Genomic DNA, 15,274 nt, shown 5'->3' with positions numbered 1-15,274 from the left:
CCAATCAAGTCCCCCTCCCTCATCAGCCCGAAGAGCAGTCAGGGTTCCCTGCCCTGTGGGAAGTCCAAGGACCTCCCACCTCCTTCCAGGTCTAGTAAGGTGAGCATCCAAACTGCCTAGGCTCCCACAAAGCCAGTACATGCAGTAGGATCAAACAAAGCCCAGTGCCATTGTTCTTGAGTTCTCAGTAGTCCTCATTGTCTGCTATGTTCAGCGAGTCCGGTTTTATCCCAGGCTTTTTCAGATCCAGTCCAGCTGGCCTTGGTGAGTTCCCGATAGAACATCCCCATTGTCTCAGTGTGTGGATGCACCCCCCCGCGGTCCTGAGTTTCCAGGAATATTTTATATGATTTTGAGATAGGCCTCACTATCCAAGGCTGGCCTTAAATTCACTATGTAGCCATGCATGACTCTGAAATCATGATCCTCCTGCCTCCACCCTGCATGCTAGGATTACAGGTGTGCACCACTTCGCTTGGTTTATGCAGGCTGGGGATGGAACCCAGGGTTTCATGTGTGCTAGGCAAGCACTCTGCCCTGAGGTTAACTCTCAGCCCCGTGATTTAATAATGACAGACAAAAGAATCAAATGTCATCTTTTCATCAGAGTATCTCCTTGTCTTTTTTTTTTATTTTAACCATTTATATTTACTTAGGAAAGTAAGATTATTTAAGGAAGCAGCACCCAGTTTTAGAGTAATTTATATGTGGAAAAAATACAAAATTACTTGATACATCTTTAATACACAAATACATATACAAACATTTTATTCTAATAATATTCTTTATCACTTCAATTTAAACCATTCCATTATGAAAATTTCTTAATTGAAGAGAGAATATTTCTTTAAAACTCTAAATTAAACAGAGCTTTCTCAACTAATTTATAGCCACACAGCCTTTAGAAATATGTGATTTTCCAGTCTGCAGTTTTTCCCCTTTAAAACCGTTAGGGCTTGTCACATTTTTTAAGATACAAGGCACCAAACACCAGGGAGGGAATCACACAGTGAGTGCACTCGGACCAGATCTCTGCTCAAACATCTGTGCTCTAAAGCACCACCAGCTTTGTATGAACATACGTGTGACATTAACTAGCTTTTCTTCTGTGTGGTTATTCTGCAATCTACGAAACTCAAACTATAATCTGCACCCCTGCAGGTGATGCCGGTTAGCGTCTGCCTGTGAGGATGCTCACCTACTCGGGTGATTTCTCGGAAAGAGTACTACTCAGTTTGAATGAGGAGTTTAAGTCCCCAGAAAGATTGTGTTCCTTGATTTGCTCCAGTGATTTCATGAACTGAACTGATACGTAAGGCAGGTTGGTCCTTTAGAGCAACTGGACTGCACACAACCTACATGGAACATCCTTCATTTTGAAAAAGAAGAAAGCAACATGAGGAAAATGTATTTAGAGTTTCAAAGAACTGAAACTGGTATTGTTCAGACTAGGCACTGAAACACTTCTACAAAGAACTTGCCAGATTGTCTCTTCGCTGTAGAATGTTCCATTACACTAAAAACAAAAGGATACAAAAAATGGTTATTTATCATTTATGGCATCCCACTTTTCTGTAGCAGAGTCTGAGAAGCAAATTATCTTAATGCTGAAACACCCATTATACACAATGCTTATATTTAGTAACTAGATACTTGATCTTGAGTTAAGAACTCAGGACAGGGCTGGTAAGATAGTTGAGGGTGAAAATGTGCTTGCCACTGAGTCTGATGACCAGAGTTCAGTTTTTGGAACTCACATATAGAAGGAAATCCAAGTCCCTCAAGTTAGACTCTGAGCATCAAGTAAATAAACATTAAAAAAAATGAGCTAAAAACAAGTTTCATAGCAACAGCAGGTCTGACACCAACACTAGTTGGGTACTGCGTACTAGCATTCAGTTTTATTTCTGGCATATTCTACCGTTACCCCTGTAGCAACAAAGCCCCCATTCAGCCTGTTCTAGTCTTTGCTACTTGATGGTTCTTCACCTTTTCAAGTCTTCATTATCTCAGCTTTCTCTGGCTCTGGCTTTTCCAGCACTGAACACATTCTGGTGGGGCGGCAGCTGAATGTGACTCAGAGTGATGAGGAGCACTCCACAGAAAGATAACCCATGAACAATGTGATGACATAGGACACTCTAAATAACCACCTTCACAGTTATTTATAAGCTAAAGATTTTATTTCTATTTGTGTTTGTGTGTCTGTGTACACAAGAATGCAGTGCCCGAGGAGGCCAAAAAGGTCATGGGATCTCCTGCAGTTGTGAGCTGTTAGGGAATATTACTTTCAGGTGTGTGACTTTTGTTTACACTGCATTTGTTGAAACTCTGAAGCTGTGCTACTGTGTCAGTCTAAAATACCTGATGGTCTAATAAAGAGATGAATGGCCAATAGCAAGGCAGGAGCAAAGATGGACAGGGCCAGCAGGCAGAGAGTATAAATAGAAGGAGAAAATGAGGAAGAGGAGGAGCAAAAGAATGAGGAGAGGAGGACACTGGGGGCCAGCCACCCAGATACACAGCAAGCCATGGAGAAAGCAGCAAAGAAAAGTATACAGAACTAGAGAAAGATAACTCAGAGGCAAAAGGTAGTCGGGTTAAATTAGGTTAAGAAAAGTTGGCAAGAAACAAGCCAAGCTAAAGCTGGGCACCCATACTAAGAATAAGCCTCTGTGTGTGATTTATTTGGAGGTGGGTGGTGGGCCCCTCAAAAAGTCAAAAGAGTAAAGCATCACACAATAGTGAGATGCCTGAGATGTGTGTTAGGAACCAAGCTCTGGTTCTCTGCAAGAGCCCCAAGCACTCTTAGCACTGAGTCATCTCTCCAGCCCTATCATTTTTAGTTTAAAGATGGCACACCTGTTCCACAAGCCTCACTTAAAAGACAACAGATAATAAAAGGCAATTCCTTAAAAGGAATGAACTACATAAACAAAGAGAACAAAGAATGGCAATCAACCCTTGGGTAGCCAAGAAGAAATACAGCCAAGCCAGAAAGGGTGAGGCGGTAACAGATAGCAGGAATCGGGTACATATCGCACAGAATGTCAGCTATGCAGCCAGGCTTCCCTGTGCTTATACAAAAGAAAAACTTCAAAGTTTATTCTCTAAACACAGTAGCAAGAAAAGCACTAGAGAAAATATCAGGAAAAATTTTAATTCTTATTTAGTCATAAAAACATAAGCACGTTATATTGAGCTATCCCAAAGTATGCACCAACTATCCAGAAGTAGTGGGACGTTTCTGTTTGTTCTGTTGTTTCTTGTTTGCTTTTGTTTTCTGAGACATGGTCTCATGTGTCCAGGTTGGCCTCAAACTCACTGTGTAGTGGAAGATGACCTTCATCTCTTCCTGCATCTACTTCCCAAAAGCTGGGTTTACATCATGTGTCACCATGCCCACCAGAAGATGGAGAGGCCAGAATGACTTGGAATCAGGATGCAAATGTGGTGTGGGAGTAGAGATCCTCATCTATCTCAATGAAAATGTTTGCCAACTGGAGATGGAAAGCTAGACAGACAAGCAACAGAGACGATAGCACAATCTGCAAAGAGATAGGCAAGTCCAAGGGAATCAGCTACAACGTGGGTTTCTAGGCAGTTAACATTTGGCTCCACCCCTACTGAAGGAACTATGGGAAGTTAGTGTCTGCTGAAGACAGAAAAGACATTTCTTCAGTGCTGTAGCCACTGGCAGGTTGCTCATGCTCTTATAAAATAACCCCTCACCATGTTTCTGTAAGAAAACTGAAGTTCTGTCTCTCTCTCGCACACACTTTTTCTCACTCTGTCTCTCTCACATACACACACACGACATGCACACACATAAAGTGGGAAGGGGGGAGAGACTGATTCACTCTAAAATATTTTATGTTTTCTTTGTTGTATAATAAGAGAAAATATTTTTCTAAAGTTTATCATTAGATAAAATGATTTAGCATAAAGAAAAATGGAATAAGAGGTTGGACAGATGACTCAGTCTGTAAAGTGTTTGCTACATATGTGTGAGGACCTGAGTTTAGATCCCAGAACCCACATAAACAGCCAGGCACAGCAGCACATGCCTGTAATCCCAGCGCTGGGAGGTGGAGACAGGAGGATTCCTGTGATTTGCTAGCCAGATAATCTAGCTGAACCAGTGAAGTTCAGGTTCAGTAAGAGACTGTTGAGAATAATAAAGGGGAGAACAGATGTCAACCTCTGGCCAGAAGATACATGAACACATGAATGCACATGGACATACACAGAATTAAAATTCACTGGTATCTAATTGGGAAAGGCACTATTGTTGCACTTTGAACTCAACACCTGTAAGATTGTTCTAGCACAGTGCCACTTTCCAATCAAGGAAACAGGCTCAAAGAGGCCAGGAAGCTCCCCAAGTGTCACACTGCCAGCTGTGGAAGAACCTGGAGATCTGGAACCTATGTGTTTTTGGTGCGAGAGAATTATCTGTATTCTACAGACAATGCTGATCAACTAGGCAGGAAGTATAGGTGGGTCAACCAAACAGGAAGTAGAGGTGGGGCAATGAGAACAAAAGAATTCTGGGTAGAGGGAAGCCCATTTCTTCCAGTCCAGCCAAAGAAGCAACATGTGACCTGCCCCGGCTGTGAAAGGTAGCAAGTCATGTGGCTAACATAGATAAGAATAATGGGTTAATATAAGCTACAAGAGCTAATAAGAAGACTGAGCTAATGGGCCAATCAGTTTTATAACTTACGGAGACCTCTGTGTGATTTTCTTTAGGCTTGCCAGCTGTGGGGTATTGGGTGGGACAGAAATCCCCACAAGCCTTGGCCCTCATGTTACATGGTTTGATTCCAGGGGCTGTAGCACTTTGAGCCACTTCAAGCAACTCACTCTAAAAAATCTCCTGCAGGAACAGGATGTTGTTATGCAACTTTAATCCCAACACTCTGGAAGGAAGAGGCAGAGGGATCTCTGTGAGTTTGCTACCCTGTTCCACGTAGCAAGCTCCGGCCTATCCAGGGCTACATAGAGAGATCTTGTCTCAAAAAAGAAAGATGGAGGGAGGGAGGGAGGAAAGGAGGAAGGGAGAGAAGGAAGGAAGGAAGGAAGGAAGGAAGGCAGGCAGGCAGGCAGGCAGGCGGGTCAACCTGCCACATCTGAATACTTGAATGTTCTCAAGAATATCATGAGGAACTGGTCTGGGGCTAGCTCACATACACACCTGGACTACAGACAACAGCAGCTAAGTAGCTCCATCTTCCTGAGAAACGCTGTGCATAGGGATGAGGCTTTCACACTGTTCGCTGTCTTCTGGAACTCTAATAAAAAGGCAACAGTTAAGAAAGCTTTAGAAAAAAAAGAAACCTTCAGAAATGGCCTACTACCCTGTCTGAAGACGGGAGGTCAAGATACAGTTAGTGGCAGAACCAGCAATTTCCCTCATGTTTTTGAAATGCAATATAAAAAGCTTTATCTCTTAAAAAGAAACTTAGAAAAGAAAATGTGGGAAGTAGAAAAAGACAAGATCTCCTGAGTAAATTGGGAGCATGGAGACCTTGGAAGAGAGTTGAAGGGGAGGGGAGAGGCAGGGAGAGAGCAGAGAAAAATGTAGAGCTCAATAAAAATCAATTTAAAAAAAAGAAAAGAAAAATGTAAGACAGTGCTAATATATTCTATTATGAACTGCACCCAAATCAAAGTTTTCTATATTTAAATTACATACCACCTGCATACCAAAACACTTGCTTCCTAAAAATTAGCAGTGAAATTATCTCACCATCCGAAGGATTCAAATGCATCTTTTTCCTTATACAATAAAAATTATATAATTCATTCTTTCAACAATTCCTGTCAAAATCCCTAAAAGCCAGGCCACTGTGGTGATTCTCAGTTTTCTCAGCCAACCCACCACTGTTGTTTTGTCTGTTGAGACAGGGTCTCCCTCTGTAGCCCAAGTGGCCCCAACCTCAGAATGCTACTGGTCCTCCTGAGTTGCTACGATTACAAGAAAACAGCCACACCCAGCTGCAAACATTGTTCTTCTATGTTGTGATCCCAATGCTCAGAGCTGACAGGCATGAGGATCAGGAGTTTAGGGCCAGCGAGGGTTACATGGTAAAACTCTCTCTCAAGAACAAACTAGGGGCTGGGATAAGGCTTGGCTAGCAAAGTGCTTGCCTCACAAGCATAAAGAGATGTAAATTCAATCACCCCTAACCCATATAAGATTTCCAGGCAAGACAGAAACATTGCAGTCACAATGGTGGAGACAGCAGGGTCCCTGGGGCTTGCTGCTAGCCAGCCTAATTAAACTGATCCAGGCTACCCCAACTAGCTAACCAGTGAAACACTCAAAAACTAAGGTGGAGCTTAGGGAAAACTTTGACAATTTGACATCGACCTCGGGTCTCTTCTCATGCATGTACACACACGTAGGTACATGCAGACACGAATGAATGAATGTATACACACAAACTTAAAAAAAACTTTGTGGGATAAAACATACCTCTGAATTCGATGTTTTCTGCATATGAAGGCAAAAATTCTTCTGACTCCTACCATCACAGGATCCCAATTATTATAATGGCATAGGAGAGTAACAATAAAAAATGAAAAAAACACAGGGATAGCGCCTGCAAAAAATAACCAAGAAAACTGCACCTAAAACAAAAGATTAAAATAAAACCTCAAAATTATCATTAAGGCAATTTTTACCTTTAATATACATTAAAATATCAAGAAGATAGACAAAATACTGATAAAACGTTATGAAGTATTATTATATAAAAGGATTTAGGACTTCAATTTATAATTCTACTTGCCTAAATAACTAGTAAAAATACTTATTGCATTAAAAAATGGGCAAAAAAACTGCAGCAGAGTTATCCCAGTATTTACTGGGAGCAGTGCCCAGAGTGGAAATGTCCACAAATGGGGTTTTTGACTCCAGCACCATGGTACCAGTTTCTTCTGTAATGGTCACTCCTGCTGGCAAGAGGAATTTTCTTCCTCAGTTTCCAACACTATCTTCAAAATTTCAGATTTGAAATAAACATTATGTTACAGCTGTGTTAACAGTTACATCACAGTTCTTAGTGTTAAAACCAAGTGAAACACTTACAGATAACTTTTGTAAGCCTATCAGTAATTTGTTAACAAATTTTAATTATTTCTCATTTGAGTCCTTTTTGGTTTTTTAGACAGAGTGTGTGACAGCCCTGGCTGTCCTGGAACTTGCTTTGTAGACCAGGTCGGCTTTGAACTCAGAGATGCACCTGCCTCTGCCTCCTGTGTGCTGGGATTAAACACACGAGTCACCACCGCCCAGTTATTACTCATAATTTTCAAGATTTATTTAGTTATTTGGTCATGTGTATGTGTATCTCTGCTGGTGTCAACAAGACTCAGAAGAGGGCATTTGATCCTCTGAAGCTGGAGTTATAGGATACTGTGAACCTGCCTGACATGGATGCTGGAATTTGAACTCAAACCCCCTGGAAGAGCAACAAGTGCTCTAAGAGCTCCACAAATTCAAAATATAACAACAAAAACTGGTAATCTCCCCATCAACAGATGAAAACATGTTTAGAATCAGGGCCAGAGAGCTAGCTCAGAAGGTAAAGCAGCCAAGCCTGGCAACATCATTCATGCTTGGGACCCATCCAGTGGACGGAGAGAACTGACTCCTGGGGGTTGGCCTCTGACCTCCACATATATACTCTGGCACAAATGCATGTGTGTGCACACACACAGCTGAAAAAAGAAGTTCAGAATTAAATTCTGACCAAGTGAACAAGAGCAGGCGAGATGCGGCTTCAGCACTAACAAGCCCTCTGATGCAACTTGATCCTCTCTCTTATCCTTCACTGATCAAGGTCCTCAAAAAACTGAAGATAATAAAAAGCTTAAAAGCCTTTGTGTTGATAAGTTACCCTTAGTGTCTAGATCAGACTAAAGTATCCAAAACAGTTTTCCAAGCAGCCTGTACTGACTGCTGAGGCTGACAAGGGACACAATGGTGATCTGTTTTACAAAAGGAAGTGGCCATTCCTGTTTGCTTACGGAAAAGCACTTATTTGTTCTCTTCTGAGAGTTACAGAGGAAAATAAGGGATAAGAGATGACTCAATGAAGTGCTTGATTTTACAAACTTGGAAAATTAAATTTGATCCCCAGAATCCTAATAAAAATTCTGGGTGATCCCCAGAACCCTAATAAAAATCTTGGGCAAGGTGGTGCACACTTGAAATCCTAGTACTGGGGATGGAGGCACGAGGATCTCTGAGCCCATTCCCCAGCTAGTCTACTTAGAAAACCCCAGGGTCCAAGGAGATACTCTTGTGTTGCCTCTGCATACACACATGTGCACATATGTACTCATTCAAACACACATGCATAGGAAAAGAAAGGAAAAAGGAGTTTTCACAGGCAAAACTCCCAATGCTGGAAAGCACATGGTGGTCCATTTAACACCACCATTAAAAAAGAAAAGTTTCATGAGAAAGATGTATTTGGTGAAGGCTTTCGAGAAAACACAAAATAATCCTCTGACATACAAACCAATTTGCACAGTACACGCACACAGAGGCTCAGTGACCCACACAACACTCAGGGATGAGTCCTCATAAAGAGAAACGGAGAAGCCACAGTTAGCTACCAAAGTACTGATAAAATGTAACATTTATTTGGAATGATTACCAGAACATCTACTAATCTACAAATATCAGCACAGAATTATTTTGTAAATATTTATTTATTTAAGTGTATATGTGTGTGCCTGAGTGTATGGATGTGCATCCCATGTGTACAGAGAATAGCAGAGGCCAAAAGAGGGTGTTGAATCACCTGCAGTTGGATTTACAGGTGGTTGTAAGATGCACGATAGGAACTGAACCCAGTCCTCTGTAAGAGCTGTAAGTGCTCATAACCACTGAGCCACCTCCTATCCCTAAAGAACCATTTTAAATAAAGAATATCCACATGACTGAGAGCATTTTGCCTTTATCCATAAGGTATAAATACCAAATTAAAAATAGTACTAAAAATAAGGTTACTAGAACACACTAGAAGCATGTAGCTTTCAAATATTTCCATTTTCAAACTGTATTAAGCCAACACACATGTACCCTATGATTACTTATGACTTAAAATATTCAAATTCCACATGCAGAGTTAAGTGGCTGTCTCCCTCCTGCAGCTTTAGGCAAAGGCACACCTCTCTCCTCTGCCACCCTTAGAAGCACTAAAGAAACTTTTCATAGGGTGAGGTAGCACATACTTCTAATTCCAGTACATGGGAGGCAGAGGCAGATCCCTGTGAGTTCAAGGCCAGCTTGATCAATGTAGTGTGTTCCAGACCAGCCAGGGTAATACAGTGAGACCCAAGCTCAAGAAAAGAAAATAGGAGGGAAAAAAAGAAAAGAAACTTCCCATTTCTCTAGGCTGCAGCCAGAGATGCCCCTGAGTGTTACTTCTGCACCATAATTCATCACCAGAATCCCCATGTCCAGAGCAGAACTTCATTTAAGAGGGCAGGGACACCTCGGCTAAGTGCAACAGAGGTGAGCATTCACCATGACACCACATCATCCTCCTGGAGTTCACTTCTATGGCAGTGTTAGCACAGTGTTAAGCAACCACTGGAGCTAACCTGCATGCCCACATGAAGATAATGGACTAAACCTCTCAAACCCCAATTAAATGTTTTCCTTTATAAGGGTTGTCATGGTCATGGTGTCTCTTCATAGCAGTAGAAACCCTAAATGATACAGCTGCCTTTCCTTAGGTGACGTTTTCTGAAAGAGTTATTTACTGACCTAGAACTCTCCCTGTGGGCTACGCTGACTGGTCAGTGAGCCCTGGGATTTCTCCTGTCTCCACCTCCCCAGCACTGGGGTTACAAGCATGCAACACTACTCCTGGCTTTTTTTTTAAACATGAATTCTGAGGATCAAGCTCCAGTCCTCAAGTTGGCAGAGCCATTCTATTGGCTGAGTCATTTCCTCAGCCCTACTATTTCTATTTCTATGTGCTCGAGTCCCTCTCAGAGGCAGGGAGAAGCATCAAGTATCATCCATACGACCCCCTTATTATCTAGCTGTCACGGGGTCCTAGAGCACCTCAGGAAGAGCCAGGCTTACCTTTCGCATGCACATGTCGGCTATGATGGAGAGAGGTATCGTAAGGCTTAGTGCAAGTGTGCCTATCAACGATGAGGTAAGAAAGCAGCCCCTGAGAAGAAGAAAGGAAACATAACTTCTGTATTATAAACATTTTTTTAAATGCCATTCAATAAATTAAACTAAGTTCCTATCCTATAATATGTGCCAGAGAGATCACAAGCAGAGGTGAAAGCTGTGTATGGACAGAGATATAAAAAAAAATAATAATTACTAAAATGACTCCAAAGTTTGTCCTTGACTATTAAATACAAGTATGGAATTACAGTGTTCTGGGTGCTGTATACTATTTTTAAGATCTGTTTACATATATTACTCAATTTTGTATATATATATATACATATATATATTATATATATAAAATTTCATTAATTTAAAAATTACTGAGCAGAGTTTTTAGATTTTGATGATACCTAACAAAACCACATTACCTTTCTTTAGATTTTATTTTTTTTTTAAATATTTATTTATTATTTATTATGTATACAATAGTCTATCTGTGTGTATGCCGAAGGCCAGAAGAGGGCGCCAGACCTTATTACAGATGGTTGTGAGCCACCATGTGGTTGCTGGGAATTGAACTCAGGACCTTTGGAAGAGCAGGCAATGCCCTTAACCACTGAGCCATCTCTCCAGCCCCCTTTCTTTAGATTTTAAAAACTATTTTTTTCCCTTTGCTGCCGTTTTAATCTTTAAATTTTCTTACAAATACTTCAATGTTTGTTGGTACAGTCTTATTTTGGTTTCATTAATGCTTTTTGTCAGTTTTGTTCAATAAAAATGAAAATAAAAAGCTAATTTTTAAATTATGTATACGAGTGGGTCTGAAAAGATGAATGCAGTTCCTTTAGGGACCAGACAAGGATGTGGAATCCCTCTGAAGCTGGCAGTGGTAAGCTTCCCAATATGGGTGCTGGGAACTGAATTCAGGTCCTCTGCAAGACCAGCATGCACTCTTAAACACAGAAACATCTCTCTAGCCCCCACCAAATGGCATTATTTAAACTGAAATTATACACAAACTTTAAGAAAGTAATAAGCTTATGCCATAAGGCCCAGCTCTTTGAAAACTTCAATCTGACAGAAACAGTACTAAAATTATAATGGACGTCTGACAAATTCCATATGGGATACTGTGTTCAAACTTATGGTCCTTAAATGAGAAAAAGTCTAACATATATAGTATGCTAGCATCCCAATTGATCCATTCATGATTTCCACCTCTGACTCATCCATCTGTAAAGTTCTGAATATAAACAACAACGCAAAAGAAGCCTGGGAACAACCGAATATTCCCAAGCTCCCTAAGTAAGCAACACCCCTGGAGTTGCACTAAGAATCCATGAACTCTCATACTAAAACATATTGTGTCCACTAGTCCATGGCTACTTTCATTTGTATAACACTATCTTCATGTGTTCATATATACATGTTCATGTGTGTACATGTGCACTCAGGTATATGTACACGTGTGTATGTATAGACCACAGGTCAACATTCAGTGTCTGTTTCACTCTTCACCTTATTTTTGAGACTAGTTCTCTCACTGAACCCAGGTCACTGATTCAGCTAGACTAGCTGGCAAGTGAGTTCCATGGCTCTCCCTATCTCTGTGCTCCCATGTCATTCCACCCTACCTAGACACCCGAACTTAGATCTTCATGTTAGTGCAGCAAGTACTTTATAGCTGAGCTATCATCACAGACACCAACACTATGCTTTAAAAATGTATCTTTTATTTATTGATTGCTAATTTCATACATGTAAATTAACACCTTGAAGGCATTTTTACAAACTTAAACAATTTATATTGTCCTATTTAGCTTCAGCTCTCAACACAGCCTAGACCAGTGATTCTCAACCTTGCCAATGCTGCAATGCTTTAATACAGTTCCTCATGTTGTGGAGACTCCCAACCATAACATTATTCCATTGCTACTTCATAACTGTAACTTTACTACTGTCATGAATTGTAAGGTAAATATCTAATATGCAGGATATCTTATATGTGACCCTTTTAAAAAGGTCTTTTGGATCCCCAAAGGAGTTACAACCCACAGGTTGAGAACCACTGGCCTAGAGTCACCTGAGGAAGTCTTAAGTAAGGGATTGGTTGGCCTGTGTCATGTCTGTTAAAAAATTGTCTTAACTGATGATTAATATAGGCAGGTCTTCCCTGACTTCCCTCAGTGATGGACTGTGACCTGGAAGTGTGAGTTAAGGAAACTCTCTCCTCTCCTAAGTCACTTTTGGTCAGTGTTCATCACAACAGCAGGAAGGAAAGCAGGACAGTATTAGTTTGCATAGTATATTCACACATTTAGTAAACAAACATCTGAGCTTCTTTTTATGTATCCTCTTTGTGATGGGCCCACGAAAGTTAAAAATCAAAGTCCCTGCTCTTATCAGAATAAATATATTCAATTACAAGTACCAATGTGGAAGGGATCTTCAGATCTCAGAAGACACGGAAAGATCCAAAGTCAACAAAGTGAAACAAATGAACTGCAGAAGTAAAAGAACCTACCATAACCACAGAAACTCGGAAAGAACTGTTCCAATGAGGCCGTTGATAATGATACACAAAAGTACTACTTTATTGGGAAACTCGAAGTCCTCAAAGCCAGTATAATGAAGTACAAAGAACCCTGGCCATAAGAGCAGCAGATTAAACAGACCTACAAAACCTGAGTATAAAAGAGACATAGGTTAAAATCATGGCTGATTTCAATTTTCCAAACTTGATAACACTATTAGAAATGTGACATCTCAAAAAGGGCTTCAGTGGGTTGCTTAATTGGAGTTTGTGTTGGTTTGAAGATTAGTTCTACAAACAGGTCAATTCCAGCGAAAAACAGCATCAGCACCTGGTGACTGTTGACTGCAGTTTGGCTGGGCAGATAGCTCAGTAAAGTGCTTGCTGCTCAAACATGAGTGCAGTCCTCAGCACCCAAGTGGTGCTCACTTGTATTCTCAGCTCTGGGTCATGCAGACATGGCTTTCTAGGACCCACAGGCCAGTTAGTCTCGCTGAATTGTGAGGCCCAGAAGGTTCAGCGAGAGACCTTGGAATTCATAAGATTTCCAAAAAAAAGGAAGGAAGGAAGGAGGGAGGGAGGGAGGGAGGGAGGGAGGGAGAAGTTATATGGAGAAGGAAAAAAGTCTCTATACTCTCTCAAAAAATAACCTATGAATTTATCATTTCAAGTAAATAATCAAAAAGGTTAAACATATACTTGCCAAAGAACATTGGAATATCCAATTTATCTTCTCTGTCTACCTTTCTCTTGATCATCACAATGTAGACAGCATAGAGCATCGCTCCAGCAAGGGACCAAATGGAACCTGTAAGAACCAATACATTATTTAAACTCTTGTACCCATTCAAGAACTCCTTCAACATATATTACTACATATACTTAGAGTCTACTAGTACAGTGAATACTAAATGAAGAAATGAGACGGCAAAAATAAAAAAACAAACCTAACTCATTCCATCCAGATCCTCCTGTAGGATAGGAACTGAATGGATAAATAAATAAATATGCAAAAGCATTTGCCTTAGTGACCTAACAGAACACCCACAGAGGTTCTAACAATGAAAGTTGGATAAGTAACATTTTGTTTTTTATTTTGAAACGTGCATGTCTCAATTTTCTCTACATCAGTGATTCTCAATCTTCCTAACGCTGTGTCCATTAATACAGTTCCTCATGTTGTGGTGTCCTTCAACCATAAAATTATTTTTTTTGCTACTTCACAACTATAATTTTGCTACCATTATGAATCATAATTTAAATACCTGTGTTTTCTGATGGTCTTAGGTGACCCCTGTGAAAGGGTCTTTGGACGTCCCCAAAGGGGTTACAACCCATAGGTTGAGAACCACTGCTCTACACGAACCAGGCTATTATACACTGTAACGTTTCTCTTCTGCTTGATCTTGTTCTTCCCATCCCTCCATATGGAATTCCAGATACTCTACTACCACATCTATAAGGTCACACCTCTTCCACCAAGAATCCTTCCTACTCTGCTAAAATTCCATTGATTTGTCTTCTGTTCTAGGCAATGGAACATTTACTAATGCTAACTATGATACTATGGGTTGAGGAGATGGCCCAGTGAACAAAGCACTTGCCACACAGTATGAGGACATGGGTGTGAATCCCCATGACCCACATCAGGTCACTCATGGAAGTGCATGCATCTGTAATCCCAGCACTCCTGCAATGAGATGGGAGGCAGACAAGAAAATCCCAGGAAGTGTACATGCCAGCAGTCAGACATACACAGTAACAAGTAACAAAAGATCCCATTTCAAACAAGGTGGAAATCAAGAGCCAACACCTGAAGTTGTCCTCTGACCTCTACACAGCATTGTGTCACACATGTGCCTATACTAACACATTCACTTGTATACACATACACACCATATGTCCACACAAGGTAAAAATATTCTCTATTGGCTTCATTTGTAATTCCCGTATCTTCTCTTAAACCAAGAACTGTTTGAAAACTACAAACACATAATGATTGCTTATAATTAGTTGAAAACGTGCAATATGATGTGAGGCTCACAGAGCATGGATAATTAGTTTTAATTAACTCATGTTCAACAACCCTTACGTAAGCCTTTAAAAACGATTAAAGAATGTGCCAATTGACCATTCAATACTTTAATCTGTTTGAAAAAACAGAATATTTATTGGAGGAAGTTAAGGCCTATGAAGGTGAGAGGAGCCAACCTGGAGTCTGCCTGGTGCTGTCGGAGGTCCTTATGGTACCTAGCCAATGAGGAGGGACCATGCAATGTCAATGGATGGGAATGCCTGGGTGCTGGGAGAGTATATAAGATCCCCCTCCCCGTTGTTAAATAAACAAGTCTGTTGTATGCCTTCTACCTGACTCCCCATGTCTGAGATTTTGACACTGCACCTTTCACCCCCTCCCCCGAGGAAGATGTTAGGGCCAAGCAACAATTTATTAAGTTTATTTTCTTTTTATTGCTATCAGAAATTTTTTAAAGCCTGTCAACAAAATCTTATACTCCCAGAACAAGGATATATTGTAGACATTTCTTTGTTTTTTTTTTTTTGTTGGTATTTGGTTGATTGTTTGT

General features: G+C 40.6%; 1 protein-coding gene across 2 annotated transcripts in view; it reads right to left on the bottom strand.

Moving 5' to 3' along the window:
* Window positions 1–595: 595 nt before the first annotated feature.
* Window positions 596–15,274, bottom strand: part of Slc35f5 (solute carrier family 35 member F5) — a 33,950-nt gene continuing 19,271 nt past the window's right edge. For both annotated transcript variants that reach the window (XM_041649129.1, XM_041649128.1), the window contains exons 11-16: window positions 13,393–13,497; window positions 12,681–12,840; window positions 10,115–10,205; window positions 6,482–6,636; window positions 5,198–5,294; window positions 596–1,516 (exon numbers count right to left, since the gene is read on the bottom strand). In XM_041649129.1, coding sequence (XP_041505063.1) covers window positions 5,219–5,294; window positions 6,482–6,636; window positions 10,115–10,205; window positions 12,681–12,840; window positions 13,393–13,497 — 587 coding nt within the window. In that variant the 3' untranslated portion in view covers window positions 596–1,516; window positions 5,198–5,218. The remainder of the gene's footprint in view (window positions 1,517–5,197; window positions 5,295–6,481; window positions 6,637–10,114; window positions 10,206–12,680; window positions 12,841–13,392; window positions 13,498–15,274) is intronic.

The sequence above is a fragment of the Microtus oregoni genome, unplaced genomic scaffold (genome assembly GCF_018167655.1).
Source record: "Microtus oregoni isolate MIOR12 unplaced genomic scaffold, Mior012 000003F_ref0000135, whole genome shotgun sequence".
In the NCBI taxonomy this organism is placed as follows: Eukaryota; Metazoa; Chordata; class Mammalia; order Rodentia; family Cricetidae; genus Microtus; species Microtus oregoni.
This window is presented reverse-complemented; position numbering and strand designations above follow the sequence as displayed.